At 44.6% G+C, this 25798-nt stretch overlaps 1 protein-coding gene across 3 annotated transcripts in view; it reads left to right on the plus strand.

The window, feature by feature from the left end:
• The first annotated feature begins 8787 nt into the window (after window positions 1–8787).
• RGS7BP (regulator of G protein signaling 7 binding protein) overlaps window positions 8788–25798 on the plus strand; it is a 126328-nt gene continuing 109317 nt past the window's right edge. Inside the window, exons 1-2 of one of the 3 annotated variants that reach the window (XM_002714060.6) lie at window positions 8788–9610; window positions 10526–10692. In XM_002714060.6, coding sequence (XP_002714106.3) covers window positions 9446–9610; window positions 10526–10692 — 332 coding nt within the window. In that variant the 5' untranslated portion in view covers window positions 8788–9445. Of the gene's footprint in view, window positions 9611–9958; window positions 10085–10525; window positions 10693–25798 lie in introns of those variants that run through there. The other 2 variants (XM_070056919.2, XM_017344746.4) reach the window with 2 other exon arrangements.

A 25798-nucleotide genomic window follows, 5' to 3' on the forward strand; every position in this document is an offset into this window, starting at 1 on the left:
GACTCAGGGCTTAATCTTTACTCTCTGCCATTTACACGCTCTGCAATTCTTCCTTCCTGGAAACAGAAATGCTCCTAAAGCTTCGTTGACCACTTTTTTCTTCTGACTTCTAAATTTACGTTTCCAGGCTTAACTTCTCACTTAGTCTAATATTTTCATTTTCTTAAAGTTGATTGATTTGTTGATGTGTTTGAAAGGCAGAGTCACACACACATACACACACATGGAGAGGGAATGAGAGAGAGAGAGAGAGAGAGAATCTTCCATCTGTTGGTTTACTCCCCAGATGGCCACATCAGCAGCTCTGAAACCAGGGTGCTTGGGCCATCTGCTGGTGCTTGGGCCATCTGCTGCTGCCTTTCCACATGTGTTAACAGGAAACTGAAGGAAAAACAAAGAAGCCGAGACTCAGATGAGCTACAAGTGTCACAAATGGCAGCTTAACTTGTTGTGGCACAATGCCAGGCCCTAGTTTCATGTTTTCAATTGCTCAGTTCCAACAGGGAAAGCTCTGTTTGTACTGTTTGGCAGACTAGGGAATCTGAACTCATCTTCTTTTCTTTCTTTTCCCTTATCACTCCCCTGCCTACACTCCCTAATAATATGCCATTTGGAAGCTACTCTTTGAAGACAGGCTGCACCCACTCAGGGAACTTACATGAGCAGGAGTCTTGGAGTCATAGTGGGTGAGAGGGTAGAGTGTTTAGGTGGGTGTGAGTCTTTCCCAATATCAGTTCAGAGAGATTCTTTGCTAAGAGGAACTAACTCCGTGAAAGCCTTGAAGAGAAACTGAAAGAGTGAGAGGTAAAAATATAGCATTGAAATAGAAAATTCCAGTTGGAACAAATTTAAAAGTTTAATGATATCACACTGGCCAGTATGTGGGGAAACAAGTGCTTTCACAAATAGCCAGCATGAATGTAATCTGACACAGCCACTTTAGGAAGGATTTTCAGAATGTCTCTGCAAAATGTAAATGCACATATTCTATGACCTAGCAATTTCATTTCTTCATTTATATACCTATGAAACTTATACCCTTATATGAAGGAGATTTGCTTAAGAATGTCATTACAGACTTACTCATATTGAACATTGGAGATAATATCAATGTCCTAAATGGGAAATGGCTTAGTAAACAATGACATATCTAATATTCTAGAATATTATACAGAAACAGAAGATTGAGGTAAATGTGCACTAATGGAGAAGCCTCTTCAAAATCATAGTGTTGAGTAGAAAGAAAAGTGCAAGTTGTAGGTTGGCATACAATACATATAATCTCCACAAAATGTACATGTGCATTAAAAACACCAAAATACTATATGTATTTTTTAGGAAAGTATAAATTTAAATTTTGCAGTGGAGTATCTAGAAGATCTACACAGCAAATTTATAAGAAGCATTATTTCAACAGTGGGGACAGGAAATGATTAAGGCTGGGATGGTGGACAAAAAGGACTATACCCTTATCTGCAAGGTAATTTTTTAAGAAGAAAAAATGTGTATGAAGTAATGTCTGATTATTAGAGAGAGAGTAAGAGAGCAATGGAGATACAAGGAGGAATCAGAGAATGAGGCAGGGGTAAGGATGAAATGGAATGGCCAGAATGGAGTCAGGGCACAGATAGGGCAAAGGACAGTTAAGGAGCTGCTTCTGCAGAGACAGCCTGTCCACTGCAGTGTTCCTCCAATATGTGTTCCACCATACTTGGCAGGCCCAGAAGCGTCCTTAAAGGAACCCAATTTTGTTGAAAGAATGGCCACTGCAGATAGGGTTAGTGAGATCGGAAGAAGAAAACAGGGACAGCAAAGCCATGGCTGACTAGTCAATGGGTGTGGCGTGTTGCAGATTTTATTTAGGCCAGAGCTGTGCTCCCAGAAGGAGGTCTAGTCAAATGGGCAGGGGCTCTCGGTAGAATCCATAGACAAGGCAGGCTGGAGGGTTTGACTAATGACTGCATATCCTAGGTAATAGAGCCAGGGATAGATGCAAATTTCAGGGATAATTGTCAATCAGCTTTGTTACTTTAGTAGGAATTGAAACATCTGGTGTATTTTGCCTTGAAGTGTTCAGATTTTTTTTTCTAGTTAGTTCTTTATGTACTTGATTTTAATCTTTGGGAAGGCAGAAAGAGAGAGGGAGAGAGAGAGAGGGAGAGGGAGAAGGAGAGGGAGAGAGGCAGAGACAGACAGAGATCTTCCTTCTGTTGGTTCAATCCCCAAATGCCCACAATAGCCAGGGCTGGACCATGCTGAGGCCAGGAGCCTAAAACTCAAACTGAGTCACCCATGTAGGGACCCAAGATCTTGAGCCATCACCTACTGCCTCCCAGGGTACAAAGAATCAGAAAGGAAGCTGGGACTTGAACCCAGGCACTCTAATGTGGGCATCTTATGTAGTATCTTCATCACTGCACTAACACTCACCCTTTAAGTCAGTTCTGTTGTGAAATAATGCTCTGACTTAAAAAAGAAAATCTGAAGTTTCCACCTGATTCGTATCAGCAGAGTCAGGTTTCTCCTCCTCCACTTGTATTATTATGCTAGCTTAATAAATAGCTCCATTATATCTTCATTCCAATACATCCTACATATCACTGCCAAATTAATTTTCTTAAAACATCACTTGTCTCTTATTAATTCACCAAATCAAGAAATGGCAATGGTCTTCTTTTGCCCAGCATCAGAATTAAACCCCTCTGCTCTAAAAGCTCTGAATAGTGTGAACCATGCCAGTCCTAGCTACCACTAATTCCCATTCTACCCGTAAGTGGCTTCAGTAATTCCTCAGAACCCTGGAGTTCAGTCCCTAAATACACTTCTGCAAAAATGCAGGAAGTCAATGGTATACATGACATTTGTCCTTTGGGTGTATTCATCAGTGTATAGCTTCAAGTCATGTGCATCATTGTCATCCAAAGAAAATTCTTAGGTTTTCTCTGTTGCTCATGTACCATCCTCCTTCCTTCCCAAAATTCAAGGAAACAGACCGTGTATCCGACTTTTGTGACCTCACCTACAGCACCTTCACACTGGCCTCTCTTCAGTTAACTCAGGTCAGATTCTTGTGCCTTTGCTTCAGCAATTATCTAACCCTCCTCTGCCGCACCTCTCCAGCTATGCAGATCCTACCCATACTTCAATATTTCCATTAGGTCCCATCCCTACTCTGTAAACTTTTTCAAATAATTGCAGCTTACAGAAATTCATCCCATGTCCCAATTCTTGTAGTATTTATATACAGCAGAGAAGAAAATTATATATTATTTTTGTCCTTCATTTTTTCATGGATGAATAGCTCATATCCCAAGTATAAGTACCTTAGGAAGAAGAATCATATCTTGACCCTTTCTATGGCCTCTCTTGTATTTAGCATAGTACCTTGCTCCTTGTGCACATTCCACAGGGATGTGATGTACCCTATACTTTTACACAATGATTCTTTATATATCGTATTTTTCAGGAACTTTTTGGTTGTAAATGATAATAACCAAAATCAAACCGATGGAATGTAAATGGAAATTAGTGAGTTCATTTATATGAAATTATAGGTATAGGTTTACTTTAAGCAGAGATGGATCTACATGCTCAAACAATATCAGTCAGAACCAGTCTTTCTCCATCTCTCCATTCTGATTCCCTGAGTTAGATGTCAGGCAGTCTGTGATCAGGAATGTCAAAGGCAGCCATCAGAAACTGCAGGCTTTCATCTTATGAACCTACCAAAGCAACAGAAAGAAAAACTAAAAAAAACCTATGTGTTAAGTTAAAATATATAAAATTGCCACATTGTAGGTTAAAAAAAAGGTTTCAATAATGCCAATTTCGTATGTTTTAAGCTCATAGTTCTGGAAATAGTCTCAAGGCTGAAGTTCACTGATTTCCTACCCAATCCTAAACCAATTATTGGGACCACTAGAATTCAGTTCTTTTACTGACCAATCCTGAGTCATTTGCCAACCCACACACCCATGTAGACAAAAAATGACATAGAGCTACTTTCTATCAACAGAAAAGGTAATGTGTGGGGGGGGGTGCTGTGGCATAGCAGGTTAAACCTAGGCTTGGGATGCTGGCATTTCATTTGGGCGCTGATTTGAGACCCAGCTGCTCCAGTTCAGATCCAGCTCCTTGCTCATGCATGTGAGAAAGCAGTGGAGGATGGCCCAAGTGCTTGGTCCCCTGCACTCACATGGGAGACCTGGAAGAAACTCCAGGCTCCCCGTTTTAGCCTGTGCCAGCCTTGGTATTGTGGCCATTTAGGGAGTGAACCAATGGATAGAACATCTCTCTGTCACTCTGTCTCTCTTCCTCTTTCTATAACTCTGCCTTTCAAATAGATTTTTTAATATTTAAAAAAAAAAAAAACAGAAAAGGGGGCCAGTGCCGTGGCTCACTAGGCTAATCCTCCACCTGTGGTGCTGGTACCCCAGGTTCTAGTCCCGGTTGGGGCACCGGTTCTATCCCAGTTGCTCCTCTTCTAGTCCAGCTCTCTGCTGTGGCCCGGGAAGGCAGTGGAGGATGGCCCAAGTGCTTGGGCCCTGCACCCCATGGGAGACCAGGAGAAGCACCTGGCTCCTGGCTTCGGGATCAGCGCAGCGCGTCGGCCGTGGTGGCCATTTAGGGGGTGAACCAACGGAAAAAAGGAAGACCTTTCTCTCTCTCTCTCTCTCTCTCTCTCTCTCTCTCACTGTCTAACTCTGCCTGTCAAAAAAAAAAAAAAAAAAAGGGAAAACAAAACCTGAGCAAGAAACACAGTAAATTCTGACTATGCATGTGAGAGACAACAGAGGTGGAAATGTCCTAGGAAGGTAATGAAGCCAAAACTCCAGGGTACATCACTTGCATGGGCTCCTTCTAAGACCAGGTATCTAATTGTGCATGTACATTTTAAAAATCATTTTTCTTAAGTAAAAACACTAGTGAAATAATAAATTTCCCAACATACTTTACTCTTGCTTGCTTTTAGTGTGAAGAAAACATTTATTAAGTAATTTATTCACTGACTTCTTCCCAATAATTTAATCTCTTACAGTTTGGCACTAATGAAACATAACTTGGTCACTCAGTTCAGAATGCTCAGCTTCTAGAATCCAGTATTTTAATGTCTTTTTCCCTGCCCCTGCCTCTGTCACAGACGCACTCCAAGATGGTATTTTCATTTTTTCACCTCCTTGAACCTCACTCGCTGATGAACTCTGACTCCCAATATCTCCTTCCAATGAGAGGTCAGCCATGACCGAAGTGTTCGTCTTGGAGTTCCATTGTGATTGCACCTAGGTACCAATTTGAGGAAGCTTAGTTTCCTATTCACTCTAAACTGATCTTCTCTGATATGCTTTGATTTTAAAATTCCAAATCAAAATAAGTTCTCTAAAACTAGCAAAGAGAGAACATGAAGTGTAAAGCATAGTTTATATTGGGTTGAATCTAGAATGTGATTCTTTTGACTCTTGTCAAACCTATACACCTCTAGGGCACCTACTGCCAAGGATGTGCCAACATTGGGTCTAGGTAAACCAGAAAACGTGTCCTTGCTATCGAGATTTCCAACTGCACTTTACCCTTCTGCTTGGCAGTCAGACAGCCCCAGAAATGTAAATTCATGCCATTTTGAATGTGGGGGAAGGTGAGGGAGCTAAGCCTGCCTGCTGCTATTCTGATTACAGCATTTGTCACTTGCAGAGACAGCTCTGGAATTGATGCCATTTTTCCCCAGCTCAAGAAAGTGGCTTGGGTGGTGAATCAGGGGGGCCAAGGGGCACCTACAAATGGCAATTTCCACCTCACCTCTCAGCAGGTGTCCTAGGCTACAGTCCTGCACATGAAGGCCTTGCATTTGCCCCATGGATTCCTCCTTCCTGCACTTCAGTTTCTGCAAGAAATACAGCATAGAAGCAGGGCAGTGCTATCGTGTAGCCTTTTTTTTTCTTTTAATTTGTTGAAATTGTCTCTAGGCAGAAGAAGGGAGATAGAAACCAGATGGTTGTAGCTGGAGTAGACCTGCAACTGAGAAGCTCAAAGATGCTCAAATCTGGTGGGAGTCACTATTTTCTTGCAGGGTAAGGGGAGCAGATAACAGAGTAGTTAATCTGCAGCCCTGAGCTCTCCAGCCTATGTCCACATACACAGAAAAGGCAGCCCCTTTTCTCTGCATGCTCCAAAGCACCACCCAACAAGGGCCATCATGGACTTTTCTTGAAGGTGGGGCAGGGTGATGGGAGTAAGTTAGTGATCACAAAAGGAGTTTACATCACAGCTCTTAAACAGTTCGCGAATGAGTGTCATCCATCTTCCTTGAAAACTCCTTAACCTCTTGTTGGCTTCCTCTTTACCATTCCCACTTCTTCACCCTCCCAGCCTCTCCTCCCTACGCTGCCTCTCAATCTTTCGTGAAGTCTAATCAGCCTATCCTCTGGATCTCCGCATTCTGTACCCATGGATTCAGCCAGCCCCAGGAGCAAAAGTCTGTACTTCTTCGTCCTTCGTGTCATTAGTCCCTAAATGATACAGTTGAACAAGATTTTACATAGCATTTGCATTGTATTAAGTGATCTAGAGCTGATTTAAAATATACAGGAAGATGTGCATGGGTTATATGAAGGTACTTCAAAAGGTTATGGAGAAATGGAATTAAAAGATGAGTCAGGGGCAGGCATTGGTGCAGCATTTAAGATACTGAAACTTAATTGGGACACCTGCATCTCTCATCAGACTACCTGGGTTCAAATCCCAGCTCTGCTTCTGATTCCAGCTTCCGGTCAATGCACACCCTGGGAGGCAGCAGGTGATGGCTCAAGTACTTGAGTCCCTGCCACCCACATGGGAGACCCAGATTGAGTTTCTGGTTTCTGGCATTCGCAGGGCCCAGGCCCGGCTGTTTTGAGCATTTAGGGAGTAAACCAGTGGATAAAAAATCGCTCTATCTCTGTCTCTCTTTGATATAAATTTTAAAAAAATTAAATAGCAACTAATTTTTTAAGTGGCAAATTTATTTGGGTGCAGAGATTTAAAACCCATGTATAGATTTTTCATAATACACATTCCAACTTTTTGAAGACCTTTTGTATGCAAATACTACACCATTTTAAGTAAGGGACTTGAATATGTTCAGATTTTGATATCAGCAGGGCCTGGAACCCAGCCCCCAGGATACTGAGGGACAATTGCACTATGCAAATGCAACTGAAAGTCCATTTAGAGGTCCACCTGTTAGGCTCACTCCCAGGCAAGTACACAGTGTCTTTCCCAGCGCTACTTCTCCAACTCTGGCTAAGGGCTCAGTCCCACAAGAATGTGCTTTGGATCCTCAGAGGCTGGTTGCAAGTGTTGGCTTCCAGGTTACCCATTCTTCTGTCCAATATGGCTATAGATTCAGAGGTCCCCATAATTTCCCTCTCAAGGTCAATGAAATTCGCCAGAATTACTTGTGGAACTCAGGAAGCTGCTTTACTTATTATTACTAGTTTATGTTAAAAGATACAACTCAGAAACAGACAAATGGAAGACATAGGAGCGGGAAATGGAGCTCCCATGTCCTCCCTGGATGTGCCACCCTTCCAGCACTAGCTGTCTTTTCTAATTCAGAAGCTCACAAACTCTGCCATCATTTGGGTTTTTTTAAGGAGGCTTCTTTTATGTAGGCATGATTGGTTCAAGAATTGGTCATTAGTGATTAACTCAATAATTAACTCCTCTCCCTTCCCCCAAGTTTCAAACTTCAAGGGACAAGATTCTCCTATAACCTTCACCACTCTGGTAATTTTCAAAGGTTTTAGGAGCTCAGTGCTAGAAACTGGGGCCAAAGACCAAATCTCTCTTATCATACCATGCCACCTAACATGGTTACCGATCTTATTAAAATAAAAAATTCTAGAGCTACCGCCTTAGGGTGTCAGCCTTCCTGGTTCTTTGTAGCTCTCCCTTTCTGTGAACTCTTAAGAGATTGACCAGGAACCTCTGGTTTGCTCAGCAGGATTTCAACACACAACCAGTGGGTCAGTAGCGTGCTCCTTTCTCTCTTGGGAACAAGCATTCTCACAGCACTGCAGTTGAAGGCCCACCCCCCTCCCTCTTCCTCTCAGAAGGACCTTAGGATATCAGTGGGATGGCTTAACTTCAATGACCAAAGACCACACCCCACCCTTGTCATGTAGGCATCCTCTGCTTTCTTGGGCCACCTCCAATGAGTGGTCTCAGGGTTCCTGATGTCCCATAAGAAATGGGACAAAGGAGGAGAGGACCCTTCTGAGACCCCAGGGAGCTCTGTTGGCTCTTCCTTGTTCAAGTCTCTAGTAGGACACTCTCAGAGCGGGATCCTGAGATCCTACAATGCAAGACCAAGAGCATTACTGGATGAAATTGGAGAGGGCTGAGGATCAGGTGGAGTGACTGCCTCTGCGCTCCGGGATCCCACTGCCCCACCCCCATTTACAAAGACAAAACCAAAACCAAAACCAAAACAAGCCTGGGCAGCAAAGCTTTCCTGTTGTGTTACCTAGAGGTCTTGCTTTTGAAGCAAAAACCCCACTCCCTCCTGTAGCCCAGTCTCATCTTCAGAGAGTGAGGGCCTGGAGCCCACACGGGTTTATTTGAAATCTGTGTTTAGGTCCCAGCGTGTGGCAAAGTGCTCCGCTCTGATGACACTTTTCGCTTCTAATAATAGAGCAGATGAAGTAATATTGCAATTGATGTTCCTGGGGATTTGATTGGATAAGTGCATCAACTGTGGAGGGGGAAGGGGGTTGCATGGACGGATCACATTAGTATTCCCATCCTATCAATGTGCGGGGCCGCGAGCCACGTCAGCCAGACCGAGTCCCTGCGTCTGCCAGTCCCGCCACGGATTCATTTGGGATCCTCAAACAGACGAGCCGGCAGAGACGAGGGATCCATTAGCTGATTGGAGCCAATTGCCTGCTTCGGGGACGGCCAGCCCTTCCAGGCCTGGTGACAGTGGAGGGAGGGGGAAAAGGCAAGCGAGTGCCGCTGCGGGAAGGCACTGAAGCAGGAGCGACGTCCCCTCCCGCCCCCCGCCTTGCAGCGCAGGCTTTGAACGCGGCTCCCCCATCTGAATGGAAACTCCGAGCCTCCGGGCGGCGCGTTCCTTCTGGCCCAGCCTTGCGATCCTTGCGGAGAGGCGGGCGGTGCGCGCCAGCGCCAGCGCCCAGCTCCCGGGACAGGGCCGGCGATGCTGCTGAACAGAACTTGATCGCGCCCCTTCCTCGCTGCTAGTGGAAGCGATGCTGCACTGCACAGCCGGCGCTTCCCCGGCTCTCCTTCAAGCTGAAGGTTACCCGCCCGCACAGCCAGCCCCTAGCCTGTGAGCGGCGCGCCTCGGGTCCCAGCTCCGGCTGCTTGGCGGCAGCGCGCAGGGCAAAGACCGGGCCGCCCGCGCCGGGGCGCACTGCACCAGCGGCTTCGGCTTGGTGGATGTGTATGCATGAGTTCTGCACCGAATGGGCGCAAAAAGCGCCCCAGCCGGTCCACCCGCTCCTCAATCTTCCAGATCAGCAAGCCCCCGCTGCAGAGCGGGGATTGGGAGCGCAGGGGCAGCGGCTCCGAGAGCGCCCACAAAACCCAACGAACCCTGGACGACTGCAAGATGGTGGGTGAAAAACTGCGCCTCTGGGCTTTTTTTAGAGGGGGTGGGGGAGTCGAGCATGTGAATCGTTTGCCTGGGTGCCAGCCACTCCCCCACCCTCCGCGCCTCCATGCCGATCACGTGCCCATGCACTATTTTTAAATCAGCAGTCCCCCACATTCGGGGTGACACCGGGGTCGTGCATGGATGGCCTCGCGCAGAGAAGTGCCATGGCAAGGGGCTTGGGGGTTAGCAGCTGTAGGTGGTGCCTCTACCCCCGCCAAGAATGGTGGATTGCAAAGGCAGGGTGAACCGGCTCGCTCACCGGGGAGGGAGGGCTTGGGCAGTGGGGATGCTGCTTTGTGGGGAGACGGCAGCCACCAAACCCAAACAGAGCGCACGCGGCGCTGCAGAGGGGACGAAGGTTCCAGCGCCGAGGCCGTGGCCGGTCTTCCTGTCACGCTCCCGAGCCGGAGAGGGGCAGCGGCCAGGCAGGAGGTGAATGTCTTTTTCCTCACGCTCTACCTTTGGTCTGTTCCCCGTGCAACTTCAAATCCATTTCCTTCCCAGCAGTAGCAGAGGGGAGCGGCTACGCCACAGTCCCCAGCATCACTCTCTATTGACCTGGGAGAAACAGGGTAGCTCTCTAAATAGGCTCTGGCTTTTCAGAAACTCAGTCTGAACCGGTGGGGGCAAATTGAACTGGAAACAGACCTCGAATGGCCAGGCTCGCCTAGGAAAAATAGGCACTTGCCTTGGACAAAGAGACTTGCCGGCTCTGTGCCTTAAGCTTTAACCAATTCAGGGACTCCTTAGCGGGAGATCTGGGGAGCGCAGGCTCACGGGTGGGTGAAGGCTGGTGAAGGCTCCCAGCTAGGTTCACCGAGGTGGGAAACTTTCCATGATGGGTTTGATGAAAGGAACTCGCTTCTTTTCCAGCTTGTCCAAGAGTTCAACACGCAAGTGGCCCTGTTCCGAGAGTTGGTCATCTCCATTGGGGATGTCTCGGTCAGCTGCCCCTCGCTCCGGGCAGAAATGCACAAGACGAGAACTAAAGGCTGTGAAATGGCCCGTCAGGCACACCAAAAACTGGCTGCCATCTCAGGGTAGGAGGTTTTTGGCATTGTTTGGTAATCCGTATGCGGGATGCGTGAATGTGGAGTGAACGGTCTGGTTTCCAAGTCCTCAGAAAATGATCTCTGGCCAGGGTGAGGTTTGTAACCAGTCACCCTGAGGTCGAGGGTCTTCGGAGTGCTACTTGTGAACTTCAGTAATCTGAAGACTGCGATTTTCATTTATAAATATGGACAATTTTGGTCACCAAGTGATGGCTTTTAAATTAATTAACAATCTGCTGCCCACATACTGGAATCGGGGGCTTAAGATTTTTCAGGGGCCACTGTTTGAGCATAAACTGAAGTTATTAAATCATCATGCCTCAAGATGACTTTCTCATCTGCCGCTGAACAAAAGGCCCTTGCTGTAGAGAGAAAATCTTTGCTAAATCCCAGATTTACCAAACTATTTATACCATGGGATAAATTCCTAGGACGCTGCTTAAAATAAAATCCCTAAAATACAATCTTGGATATAAATTATTCTCTTTACTGTAGCGATATGAAAGGGAAGTTTTACCAGAAGAAAAGTTTTATACATTAGAGAAATTCCCAAATTGAAGTAAACTTAAATCACTTTTGCTCCCCAAATTTTTGCTCATTTTTACCACTTGTGTAGACTCCTAAGCCTATGTTAGGTGGTAATACAACGAGTGAAAATGTCTCTCCTGAGACCCCATGCACTGCTTAGATTTTCATTATTGAGAGCAAAGCCATGGATTTGGTTAACAGTTCCTATTTTCAAGATAAGTACTTAGAGCAAGGAAATGCAGGAATCCTTGTACAAATCCCTTAAGTACTTGGCTCAGTCTGGATATAGCCTTTTTCTGTTTATCTGCATGTGTATAGCTTTACCCAAATAGAAGTTCAGATTAGCCATACATACCTGAAGATGATGTGGACTGATTGATCCCTTATAGGAAATATATCTGATTAACCTATGTGAAAGAATTGATCTTCACCATCTGTGATGCCAAGAATATGTACAGTGACTATTAGTGGTAAATAAAGATTAGAAAGCCACATGTCACCTCTCTTAATAACTAGCTTATATTTGACAACAGGCATTTTATGACATTAAAAGATAACTCCATGTTAATCTCTTCTAGATGAGGGATTAACAAAATATGGTTTTTTTTTAATTTAGCAGAGATATTGAGAAGCCTTATCCCTTTTGTTTTAACCGTTATAGTTAACAGGAAATGAATTTAGGAACAGGGTACTGAGAGGGGAAAGAGGTTACTAACTGCTTTGGGAACTTGTGGGGGAGGGGGATGCAGCTGTGACAAATCCCCAGACAAGGAGGTGGAAAAAATAGCCAGGAACATGAAGGGGACTGGTGGTGAATTAAAGGGTAGGAAAACAATTGTTCAGGAATGGAAGGCACAGTTGGGACAGGGAATGTTAGCTCAGGGCTAAGGAGTAGCATATTTGTAAATCCTGGGTCCAAGTGTGTACAACAAGGTAACATCCAGGGTCGCTTCAGGCTGGAATATGGAATGAGAACCTTTTCAAGACAAAGAGGGTGGACTGGAAGAATGAAGGAGAGAGTTGTTCATCTAGTTGGCTGCATGCATTCTTCTACTGGGGTAGGAAAGAAAGAAAGCATCTGAAACTCTTGACCAAAAGTTGAGTTTTGAGGATTTCCCGTGGGTTTTATTTGCTCTGGACTTTGTAGCCCTCTGCTGCTTGCTTACATATTATCTGGGGGTTGCTGTTAAGGTAGGCAGTTTTGTTAGAATGAGTGGGGATATAGGGCACCACAAAGGTAAGGTCCACATATAAAATGTTCTAGGATAGAATTGGACACATTCTTCCCTCTTAAAAATAATCGAATGCAATTTAACGTTCTTTATAACAAATGACAGCAATATAATTGGAGGAAATCCCTTTAGTTCCTCACCATCTGGGCTCCATTAATGAAGGATGCGATTCCCTTTGGCGGAATTCCGTTTCGGATGTTGCTTCTGATGTGGGTTCTCATTTCAGCCTTGATGTTGGGAGGCTGGAGGATTCACTTTCAAGTTTGAGGCAAGGGGAAGAAAAGCAAAGTGTTTTTGGGAAATGCAGACAGAAGGACTGCATTTTTTTTTTTGAGTGCCTACTATTTGCTGTCACAATCCAGCTAATTCACAGGCTAGTCCTCTGAGAGAGGAATTAGCATTCTTATTCTACAGATGAGTTTCAGTGAGATTGAGGAACTGGCCCAAAGTCATGCAGCCCAAAAGTGGCACAGCTTGGCTTCTGTCCCACCTTGGCGTGTTTCTGAAATCCATGCTCTTCCCGCTACATAATTCTGCCATTCAGAAGGGTGTTATGTAAAGAGGAACAAAGTGCTTGATATGTGCTAAAATATGGATGAACCTTAAAATGAGTATGTTAACTGAAAAACACCACATATCAAAGGATTCCACTTTTTCAAAATGCCCTGAAAAAGCAAAACGATAGTGATGGAATGATTAGTGGTTGTCTGGGGCTGGCTGTGGAAACAGGAAGTGACTGCAGATGAGATAAAGCATCTTTGTGGGGTGATGGAACCATTCCAGAATTGGACTTTGGTGATGGTTGTACGACTTTGAATACTGAATAGCTGTAAATGTACTTTCATAAATGTTTTGTCACAAGGTATTATCATCATCAGTATGATTAACACTGGGTCTTGTGTTGGCCTTATTCTTTTCTATGTGAATGCCTTTCCATGAAGGTACATAAGCAAGAGGAATGGGGGGAAATAGAACTTGGCTCTCCACATATTCCTCAAGACACTGCATGACGGCTATCATCTAAGTATCAGTGCTTTGCTCTGTGCTGGAACGTGAATGGGGGAAAGGCAGGACTTGAAGAACTAAGGGAATGCACTAATTTCTCACCAGGGCAGACCACTCTTTCCTTGTCTACCAGCTGACTTCCAAGACAGAGGAGAGAGACAGGAATGAAGGTAGACAGGGTGAGAAAGGAAGAGAAAGGACAATGGGTTAGAATTCAGCCACAATTCTACATCCCTTTCATCCCTGACCAATGGAAGCCCTCAGGAAATGCTCATGATCACCAGAGAAGAAGCCAGGCTGTGTTTCTCCCTAACTGGCTGTCTTCACTGACACAATCAAAATCCTTTCTCAAATCGTGCTTAGATCTGCAGAAGTCCGAGTGCCGCCTCTTCCATGCATCAGATGTTTTCTGGACAGAGCCAACCAGGTGAACCTAAGATCTCCTCCGTCTGATTTGCCAGTTATTCTGCCTTCACAATTCTGATCCCTTCTAGATATTAAAATTGAACAGGGATTTAAAGATCACTTGTGAGAGTGGTCCCCAAACTCCTCTTTTTTTAGCCATAAGCTCTCCCTTCAATCTAAATGTGGAAAGCGAAATTTATGAGGCAGGTCATGATGGCATCGTTGAGCACCATTTGTGTGTGTGTGTGTGTGTGTGCATGTGTCCTGCATTCATAACTGCATCACATCAGGGGCAGGTGGCAGTCTGGGCCCCGTCTCCTCAGACTTCCTGTGCAAAGTGAGCTCTGGCATACCTTCAAAGAATCCCTAGGGCCCCACGGCACTTCGGGGTTGAGAAGTCTCAGGACCAGAGGATCTAAGTGACTTTCAAGGCAACCTGGCAGAACATCCGGGAAGATTTTGGAGTCAGAGAGACCATCTTCCGTGTCCTTGGTGGGGTTAATTAACTCTGGATCTCCTTCATCTGTGACCTCTGGTGTAGTTGGGAGGATGAAGTAAGTGAGGTTTGGGAAGCAGGGACTGCACACCCAGCCTGAAGGGTACTTTCCTGGCGGGAGGCTGCCTTAAGACTGGAACCCTGGTCTCTTGCTCCCTGCTATAGTGCCTGTCCGATCAACTACACCACCTCATCAGAATGAAGAGAGAAGAGCATAGCACAAACAGGACATGTGACTCAGAGGAGCCAGTAAACCCCAGAGCTTGGTGTGATGGCTGGTGAACAAGGGTTAGGAGCCCCTTTCTGACTCGCTTCTGTGGTGTCTGCGTTGGACTGAATCTTCCTTTTGTTCATTGCTGCTGCAGAGGGTCAAAGTAGTAGGATTTACTCCAGATATTAAAAATAAGGTTTAGATGTGGGCTTTTGGCACAGCAGGTAAGATGTCACTGGGGGTACCTATACCTCATGCTGGAATGCTTGGATTCAAGTCCTACCTCCATTCTCAATTTCAGCTTCCTGTTAATGCACACTCTGGGAGGCGGCAGGCAATGGCTCCTACATGGGTCCCTGACACCCACATAGGACACTTGGATTGAGTGCCAGGCACCTGACTTCAGTCTGGCCCAGCCCTGGCTATTGTGGTCACTTTGGGAATGCTGTAATGGATGGCAGATCTCTCTCTCTCTCTCTCTCTCTCTCCCTCTCTCTCTCTCTCTCTCTCTCCCTCCCTCTCTCTCTCCTTCTCTCTCTCTCTCTCTCCCTCCCTCCCTTTAAAATAAATACAAATTTTAAATGAAGTTTAAATATGTTAATAAGAGAGGAAGCTTAGTGTGATGGGAAAAAGCATTAATTCTAAATCAGATTAAATCTGGATAAAAATCTCGACTTTCCCACTTACTACAAACACGTGTGTGAACTGATATGAAAATTGCTTCATAGTGGTGTGTGGTAGTCTGGTACGTGGTTAAGTACAGAGACGAGGGTCAGACTGGCAGTGTAGCTATTCACAAGTACTGTGACCCTGGGTAAAAATATTGTTTTCCTCTGCCTCAGTTCCCTAATCCACCAAGTGGGGTTTATAAATAATGGAACCAAATCCCATGGCATTTTGAGGACCAAATACTTAGAAAATTGTCTAGCATATAGCAAATGCTATTTGGTGCAGGTTAGATTTGTATATTAAGACATTTACAATTCAGATTGTCTGGATATATTTGAAAATATTAAGCCATCAAATAGTCTTAAAACAAATTTTTGGCTGGGATAAATCTTTGTTTACCTTAGTTTGTTATATTTGAGGAATGTTCTAGATTGAAATTTCCCAGATGGTTGTCAAAAGTAGCTACACCTAGAAATATTTTCTTTGAATAATTCAACCTAGATTTTTGACACATCATATGTTTACAAAATCTTTGGATCTAGTTCTGATACAGACTGTGTGACAATGAGAACGTTTGTTAAGTTCTCTGTATGTCTAAGAGAGAGAGGGTTAAATTGAATGACTTTGGAGTCCCCTGGTTTCATCATTTCAGTCTTGTAGGCAAATTCACATGGAATCCTATATAGACTGCTTGTGGAACTAGGCTATGAAAAAAAAGCACTCTGCAGGAAGTTTGATTACTGAATTCCAGAAATAATTTGCTGGGGTCTACACATATATTGCATTCATAAGAAAAAAATCTTCACTTCCTAATGGCTTTCTGGAACAAATTCATAAATACTCTAGAAATCTATAACACCAATTTCAGGTTCTTCCTCCAGCAAGGATTTTCCTTATAAGCCAGGCTCACATTTCTCCCCTTTGCTCCTTCTGTCTCATCTCTCCTTGTGTTCTTTCTTCTTTTTTGATCTGTTCTGGTTTTGATTTCTATTCACTTTTTAGGCTGCATTTTTTTCCAGTCTCACTCCTAGCTGGCTTTTTGTCCACTTCCTTGTTCTATTTTCTGGGAGGTAGGGAAACAGAGACCCGCAGCTCATGCAGCAATGTGCCATCCACACGGTAGTTGAGCCAGGAGCAATTATGTGGGGTAGGAGAGTAGGGAAGAAGAGCCCCGTGACCTGGAGGCAGCTGGCACAGCTTTCCTTGATCCACCTGGTGGAGGAGGCCTTGTGTGGGCAGTGACAGGCTCTGCTGTTAGTTAAAGAGACCTGTGGTGGGCAGACATGCCAGGCCACCCACGCTCTGTCATTTTTTTTCCTTCCTGTGACAGGTGTTTTGCTTTCAAATGTTTAACTCGCATTGGTCACATAGTGGAAGACAAGTGCAGCCTGTAACAAAACAATACTCTATCCATAAAGACTGCGATGGAAGAACAAATCCATATTAGTTTGCTAGGGCTGGCAAAACAAAGCACCACACACTGCGGGGCTTAAAAAGCAGAAATTTATTGTCTCAGTTCTGAAGGCTCCAAATCCAAGATCAGGGTGTCTGATGCTCTATTCCTCTGTGTTCAACTTCACATACATTTCCCAGGTATGTGTGTCTGTCCAGATTTTCTGGTTTTACAAGGAGACTGGTGATGCTGGATTATTAGTGACCCACTCCACTCCAGTATGACCTTATCTTAATTATATCTACAGTGACCCTATTTCCAAAAATGGTCATGTTCTGAAGTTCTGGGGATTAGGACTTCACCATGTGAACTTGGCAGGGGTGTGGGGATGGGGAGTCAGACATAATTCAACGTTTAACAAGTTCCCTTGGCCCACCGTAGTAGAATGCTCAACTAGGGTTGTTTTGCCCAAAGTGGAGGAGTCATTTCATCCAGGATGGTCTATATATTCTCTCTGCCCTTTCATGCTAAGACATCCCAGGGCCCAGTGTTTCATCATTTACAAGAATTGTAGTTCATATAAGGGGTGAGGGCTTGTTTCCACAGAATAGAATGCTTTTTGTACAAAATGTGCATGTTCACAAAGGTAGTAGGTCTCCAATATGGCTAGGGCTTTGGTTTGACCAGTTCAATTACATAGCAGCCATTTTGGGGGGTGAACCAATGGAAAAAAGGAAGACCTTTCTCTCTGTCTCTCTCTCTCTCTCACTGTCTAACTCTGCCTGTCAAAAAAAAATCTACCTGTGTGAGAGAAGACTCAGGGGTGTTGGCGAGGTACCCAATGACCAACACCCGGGACACTGTCCCTGGTGTGCAAGAGAAGGTGGATCAGGTCGTGACCCCTCAATGGTGCTAGTGCTGTTGCTTCAGGACCATAAGCACACTCCAGAGAAAGTGACCGATTAAAGAAGAATGATATTATTAGCAACTAAACGGAGATGTAGAATCTGCATTCGTGTTCTCCCATTGCCTATTGAAGTTTAGCCTTTTTATGTTTTGGACAGATCTAATAACTTCCCCCTTGTTAGAATCTTTTTAATAAGTGTTCCAATTAGGGAGAAAATTAAATCTAAAATGAGCTTAGGAAAATTCATTGTCACTTTATTATTTATACTATGAAGTGCAAGAGAGCAAGGCTGTGTTTCATTCATCTCAGCACCCGGAGTGGCAGGCTCGGCGATGATATGTGTGCCTTGTCTGTTTATTTGGTATTTTAAAATCTATTCTTAAAAGAAACTGCTTTATACAGAGATGAGTAGGACTGAAGCGTTAAATTAGTTTATGCCTATGACATTTCTATTGCATTTGGTCACTATTTTTCTGTTTTATAACTCTAGAACCAATATGCTGTTTTGAAACCACAGAGGACTAAACACTGTACCTAAGATCAATTAATCAGTTTCTGAGGCAGCAGTGTTCATTATTACAACCAATCAGTGTCCAGTGTGTATTTTTAAATTACTCATAAAGTAATTCTGTTGAATTTAGATTTGATCAAATATTTCCATAATATCTCCTACTTGATGGCTTTATGTTGAATAGTTGAATAACCCTTTACCATTGAGATCACCTTTTAGAACTGTTCTTTAAAAGTTTACCTTTTGAGAGATCAGCTGTGTCTCATTTAAGAAAGATATCTAGATAAAGCACAGCTCCAAAGCAGTAACTATACTGCCTATTGCTTTATAAGACAGGATTAAAAATAAAACAATAGAACTTCATGAAAAATATTTCATCGCTTGCCCATGTGTGTGTGTGTGTGTGTGTACACATTACATATACTAAACTTATTTGTGAAATAGATTCTTGTTAGGATAAAGTGTCTGCGCCTTTAAAAAGAACTGACTTACCAAATAAACATTTATGACTTGATGGGAGGTTCTAGAAATCATCAGACTAACACAAATCACCTTGAACCCACAGCTGTAGATACACAGTAGAGCCACCAAGGTGACTGAGTTTCAGCAAAGGTGATACCCCTCATGTATGCCTTAGTCACGAAGGACTAAGTCCTCCCACCCGACAGTCCATCCATCACCAAGTTCTGTAATGTTTGATCTTGTTCAGTGTCTGTCAAGTATTTTCTCTTTTTCCCCATTTCCCTCATAGTTCATAAACGTGTCCCCTCAGGCCATCCACTGGTGCAGTGTTGCCCAAATGATCTCCTTGCCTTAAACCTCTCACCTCTTCTTTTTAGTTTTTTCACTAGATCCAGACTAATCCCCCTAAAACACTTCTCTGATCTTGTCACTTCTTTGCTTTAAGATTCCCTGTTGCCTAGAGCAATCTTCCTTCAAAGGTCATCCCTAGATTGTCTGTAACAGAATCACTGGGGTGCCCTCAGACCTCAAAAACCAAAACCTCTGAGCCTGACGCCTGGAAACCTGAACTTCTAACAAGCACCGCTGCAACCCGTTGGAGATCCTTGAACACACTGCCTATGAGGCCTGCCTGCCCAAAGCGGTGATTCACAACCCGGGAATCTTCTGGGCAGCTTGAAAAATCTGCTGATGCTTGAGTTGTATCCATAGTTTCTGATGTAATTGGTTCAGGATGCAGCCTGGGCATTGGGATATTTTTAAAAGCTTCCCACATGAGCCTCTGTATCAAAAAGGATTATTCCTGGCTACATTAAAAAAAAAAAAACCACCTCAAAGTAGCAGTTGCTTAAAGCCACCAGGTTCAAGCTCTCACACTTGCAGGAGTCCCAGCCATCACTCTAGGTTCCAGGCAGGAAGGAGGAAGAAAAGAACCAGGGCACGAGGCCATGGGTTGCAGCTCTTTAAACACTTCCAGATAAAACCTTCCAGAGCGAGAATCACATGCTCTCACCTAACTGGGAAATGTGTCATTTTCTCACTGTCACCCGAATTAAAATGAGCACTTTATTACCAAGGAAAGGGGAGAGAATAGATACTGGGAAATAACTAATGGCCGATCCCTGTCGCAGTGCCCAGCCTTTATCCCTGGGCTTATCTCTTACCACATGACTTTTAAACTTTCTGCTTCCTCAAAGGGGGCTACTTCATACTCCTTAGGTGTGTGTACGTGGAGGACCCTGTCCTGTTGGCCCCGATATATGGTTTTATCAGAAGAGACATGCTCTTCAGCCATTAGAAAAAAGTAATTCCCTCTCCCAAACATGAAGTACTCACTTGCAGTCTCATTATGGTCTGCATGTGCCCTACACTGAAAACCAGCAGAGAGGGAGGGGTCCCAGGAGGTTTAAGAAGACCTTGCTGCTTTTAACTAGAACCATGGATAAGATGCATTTCAGAAACAGATGCAATGGCAGGAAATTAAACATGGTGCCTTTGAAAGACCTTGACTGTAATTTTCACAAGACAGGATGTGAAATGGGATAGGGCCACTGTATAGGTAGTGGCACTCAAGAAATCTGTCTCTTAAAAAATCTACCTGAGATTGAGTGAGAAAAAACTCTTAAAATTCTTTTGAATCACCTTGAATAAATCACAGAAAAATTCATCAAGGAGTTAAAAAATCTGATGAGCTGTTATGACCAAAAGGTGAAGAGGCAGCTGGACAACTCAGGGAGGCAGAGAGGGTTTTCTGGATGTGAGGATAAAGTGCAACATGGATCTATGGTCATGATTATAATGAGCTCATTAAGGAAAATTGAACTTGAAACTCATTACCCCATATAAACAATGTTATATATAGTAGTTAGGTCATAAATGGTATTTAACCCATAATTCCCTAAATTATAAACCTAATCAACATATATAACAGTATTTTCTATGAGAAAATATATTCATGTCTAAATGCAGAAGTCATCTCTCTTTCTGGGAACTTTTCCTAGAACACCTTCCCAGTGCCTCTGATCTTCTAGGTGCTGGTGATACAACAGCCTTGACCCAGGTAAAGAAGGTCCTGGATTCATGGTGTGTGTGTGTGTGTGTGTGTGTGCACGCGCAAAGGCCAGGGGCAGGAGTGGTTTGTTAAGAAACAAGCAAAAGAAAGCATTTCATATAGTGGTCCATTCATGCAGAAAATAAAAGAGGATGATATTAAAGAATGATGGATGCAGTGTGGATAGTTATTTCCAGGTGACATTCTAACTTGGTATCTGATTTTGAGAAAGGACGGGTCATATGAAGATCTAAGAGAAAAGCATTTCAGGAGAGGGAACAGGCAGTGGGAAGGTCCTGTGAATGAACTGGCCTTGGCATGTTTGAGGAGAAGAAGGAAGACAAGATTATCAGTTTGGAATTGTCTTCAGCTGCGGGCAACATAGGCCACACATCAGGGAGTTAAACACATAGTGGGTAGGGACTTGCAAGTATTGGTCTTTGATTCACAGCACCCAGATTGAGATTTCTATAGGACTCCAGGCCTTTTCCTTAAAGTCCTAAGATTGATGTTGTCGCTCTAGAACAAGTAGAAAAGGCAGAGAGCAAAGATATGAGCCAAGGAAGAGTGTCCCTTGTCAAGGACTTTCTCAGAAGCCCCACATAGCAACTTCCATGAGCATCTCATCCGTCAGGACCTCACCCTCTGGCTTCACTGGCTGCATATGTCATCATTTGACTTATTTACACATGAAACATTGAACACTCATTATGGGCCAGAAAAATAATAAATGAAACAGGCTCTGTCCTTGAGGAACTTATAGCTTAAACATCCGTGCAGAGGTAAACATGGAAACAAATCAAGGTAAGTAATGGGATCAGCACCTCAATAGAAACATACAGGGGTCGGCATCGTGGCATAGCAGGTTAAGCTGCCGTATCCAAGCATCCCGTATGGGCGCCAGTTCCAGTGCCAGCTGCTAATGTGCCTGGGAAAGCAGTGGAGGGTGGCCACAGCCCTTGAGACCCTGCGTCCACATGTGAGACCCGGGGAAAGCTCCTGGCTCCTGGCTTTAGACCAGCCCAACTCTGGCCATTGCAGCCATTTGGGGAGCGAACCAGTGGATAGAAGATTTCTCTCTGTCTGTGTCTCTCCCTCCCCCCCTCCCCAGTAACTCTGCCTTTCAAATAAATCAATAAATCTTTAAAAAAAGAAAGAGATATACAGCAGGCGCAGTAGAGACATAAAGGAGGCAGCAATCAGCTCTGCTGGAGTAGGTGCAGGAGAAAAGCCTTCATGAAGAGAGTGAGGCCACTCAAGCTGCCCTTTGAAGAGCAAATAGCATCGTCCTTTCACTTTTGTGTATGTGGCCCTAGACCTACGACCATGAGTAAACTTCAGGAGAGACTATTTGTCTTGAATCAAGGGGAAACAGAAACAGGAGTTTAAATTGTACTAATAACCTACTATACTCTATAGCCTTGGCACGTACTATTTCATGAGGAAATGAGTTCATCTGAAACGCTATTTACTTACAACCTAGTACGACAAGGTTTGCAAAGGCTGGCATGTTGCCTGGGAAGCGCGTTTACCTGCAAATGACAGAGAGCAGCCTGGTCACAGAGTGGCTTCTCAGAGCGCTACCTACGTAGGTGGGTGGAGGCCGAGGTTATTTCACCTGCTCAACGATGGACTGAGGACCTTGCGAATCTTTGACTTTTCCTCATGGTTCCAAGATGGCAGCCCTTTCCCCAGCGAATGAGGTGCTAGGGCCATTCTGGATTCTAGGTAAGATGCAATTGGGCCGGCGCCGTAGCTCACTAGGCTAATCCTCCACCTAGGGGCACCGGCACACCAGGTTCTAGTCCCGGTCAGGGTGCCAGATTCTGTCCCGGTTGCCTCTCTTCCAGGCCAGCTCTCTGCTGTGGCCAGGGAGTGCAGTGGAGGATGGCCCAAGTCCTTGGACCCTACACCCCATGGGAGACCAGGATAAGTACCTGGCTCCTGCCATCAGATCAGCAAGGTGCGCCGGCCACAGTGTGCCGGCCGCAGCGGCCATTGGAGGGTGAACCAACGGCAAAGGAAGACCTTTCTCTCTGTCTCTCTCTCTCTCACTGTCCACTCTGCCTGTCAAAAAAAAAATATGCAATTGGAGGCTTCACAGAGCAGCCAATGTATCTTAGTGTTCATTTTCTAGGAAATTGGAGCTCCTAGAAGTTGAGATATTTGCTTGAGATATTTGATGGGGCTAGGGTTTAAAATGTGGCCTCCGTGGTCTCTGCATTCTTGCCATGGCACTGGGCTGTTTCCCCAGACAGAACCTTCTTCTCCTTCTTGAATTTCTCCAGGATTGCTTTCCTCCCTTTCCACTGCCACAAACTGTTATTTCCACATAGAGTCTCTCTCCTTCCCCGGGCCACGCTTCAGAACAAGGATCACTTCAGTCAGCACACAGACGATTTAAGGGTTTTTAAGGTTTCCTCAGCTACTGAGAACACAGACAGGAAGGAACAGTAACAGAATTATGACCTTACTGAAGCCTCCACTGGAATGAAAATAGAACTTGGCTCTGCATTCTTGAGGCCTCAGCACATTTATCTGAACCCTGAATTTTTCGGACTTTCTTCCCCCATACTTTGTCTATGCAAACATAGACATCTATGTCCAAACATCTTCCAACACCATTGTTTTTTCTTAAAGATTTATTTATTTATTTATTTATTTATTGAAATTTGGTGTTAGGAGAGAGAGAGGAGAGAGAGGAAAGAAAGGGGAGAGAGAGAGAGAGAGAAAGAGATCTTCCATCTTCTAGCTCACTTCCCAAATGGTTGCATGGCCAGGACTAGGCCAGGGCAAAGCCAGGAGATTCATCCGGGTCTCCCACGAGGATGCAGGGGCCCAAACACTTGGGCCATCTTCCACTGCTTTACCAGGCTATTAGCAGCTAGCAGTATTGGAAGTGGAGAAGCTGGGACATGAACTGGCGCCTGAATGGGATGCTGGCATCTCAGGTGGTAGCTTCACCTGCTATGCCACAACACAGTCCCCTACCCCAAGGACCCTATTTCTTGTTTGTTGACTCTACAAGTTCTAAAAATGCATCAGGACCAGGTGGGCTGAATTCCAGGTGTTTCCCAGTGGAGACATTTTAGCAGTGCACCACGACTATGACATTGGCCACCCAGCTTCCCTCCTGGTCCCCAATAAGCACAGGAGCTGCAAGGAGATGAGACTGAGGACTGACATGAATTCCCAGAGGGGCTCAAAGTAGAGCCAGCTTCCCACTGGGGTGACAGGAGCACTCAAGAGAATAGCATTGAAGCTGCTTGAAGACATGGGAAGAACTCACAAGAGACAAGACTGAGAAGAGATATCAGACCCATCTCAAAAGCACTGCTTCTTAAGATACTCAAAACCCTTGTCGATAAACCCACAAGAGCTCCTGCTCTCCCAGCAAGTGGAGTTTAAAACCCTAGCAGTAATTGCCTAAATTGCCTCCCTTAGACTGTTGCCAGTTTCTGGCCAAAATGACCAAAACTCTTAGTCTGTTAGTGGGTCTGATTTAGAAGTGTCCCCTTCTGACATGAAATTCTTTTTTTTTTTTTGTCATTATCTCCTTTTTTAAAAACTTTTATTTAATAAATATAAATTTCCAAAGTACAGCTTATGGATTACAATGGCTTCCCCCCCCATAACTTCCCTCCCACCTGCAACCCTCCCCTTTCCCGCTCTCTCCCCTTCCATTCACATCAAGATTCATTTTCAATTCTCTTTATATACAGAAGATCAGTTTAGCATATATTAAGTAAAGATTTCAACAGTTTGCACCCACATAGAAACACAAAGTGAAAAATACTGTTCGAGTACTAGTTATAGCATTAAATCACAATGTACAGCACATTAAGGACAGAGATCCTACATGAGGAGTAAGTGCACAGTGACTCCTGTTGTTGACTTAACAAATTGACACTCTTGTTTATGGCCTCAGTAATCACCCTAGGCTCTTGTCATGAGTTGCCAAGGCTATGGAAGCCTTTTGAGTTCACCAACTCTGATCATATTTAGACAAGGTCGTAGTCAAAGTGGAAGTTCTCACCTCTGTTCACAGAAGGTACCTCCTTCTTTGATGACCTGTTCTTCCCACTGGGATCTCACTCGCGGAGATCTTTCATTTAGGTCTTTTTTATTGCCAGAGTGTCTTGGCTTTCCATGCCTGAAATACTCTCATGGGCTTTTCAGTCGGATCCGCATGCATTAAGGGCTGATTCTGAGGCCAATATTAATGGCCAGGGTCTTTCTGTGACTGTGATTTAGAGAGGTCCAGTTTGGGTGAGGACAGCTGTGCCCTCCATGGAAGGAGAAATCTCACTCTACTGAAGGGTGAGTGGAAGAGGTGTCCCCTCCTAGATCAGTTCCCTGGAGCCCCGCAGATGGCCCAAATCCCCAGAATTCATAATCCACCGAGAGTGTCGAGTAGGGGAGTCACGTGTGGACATTCAAGAATCCTTCTCTAGGGGCCATCAGAGAAGGATGTACTTTTCTCTGAAGGGAGGAGAGAACTTCCACTTTGCATATGGCCCTGTCTAAAAACCGATGGAGTTTGTAGACTAAAAAGGCGTCCATAGCCTTTGCAGCTCTTGTCAAAAGACTCAGGCGATCACTGACGTCATAAACAAGAGTGTCAGTTGTTAAATCGACAATAGGAGTCACTGTGCAGTTGCTCCCCATGCTGAACCTCTGTCCTCAATGAGTTGTCCTTATGAGAATTAACAGTAAAACTTGTCTTCAAGCTGTACTTTATATGTCTGTGTGGGTACAAATAGTTGAAGTCTCTACTAAGTATAGAGTTGGCTTTCTGTATATAAAGTCAATTAAAAATAAATCTTCGTGAAAAGTAGAATAGAAGAGGGAGTGGGAGATGGGATGGGAGTAGGGGAAGGAGGGTGGGAATGGGGGGAAGAAACACTATATCCCTAAAAGCTGTACATTTGAAATTTGCATTCATTAAATAAAAACCTTAAAAAAAAGAATCCTTCTCTGTGTGCCCAAGCAGAAGGGACAGCTGATGTGGTCCCTGCAAGTGAGCACACAGAAGTCAGACCAGGATTCAACGCTTCCGTAAGAGTAGCTCCGTGGGCAAACACAGGCTTTGAAGGAGACTGCTGCATCTTACAGACTGTGTGACTCCCATGAACATTTCCCTTGCAGAAGTCACACTGTCTTAGTCTCAAGCTTGAGCTCAAATGGCTGCATCGTCATCAACGTGCCGTCGTCAAGTAATGGGG

Source organism: Oryctolagus cuniculus, chromosome 14 (assembly GCF_051225735.1).
Source record: "Oryctolagus cuniculus isolate XC-2025 breed Fujian yellow rabbit chromosome 14, ASM5122573v1, whole genome shotgun sequence".
Lineage (NCBI taxonomy): Eukaryota > Metazoa > Chordata > Mammalia > Lagomorpha > Leporidae > Oryctolagus > Oryctolagus cuniculus.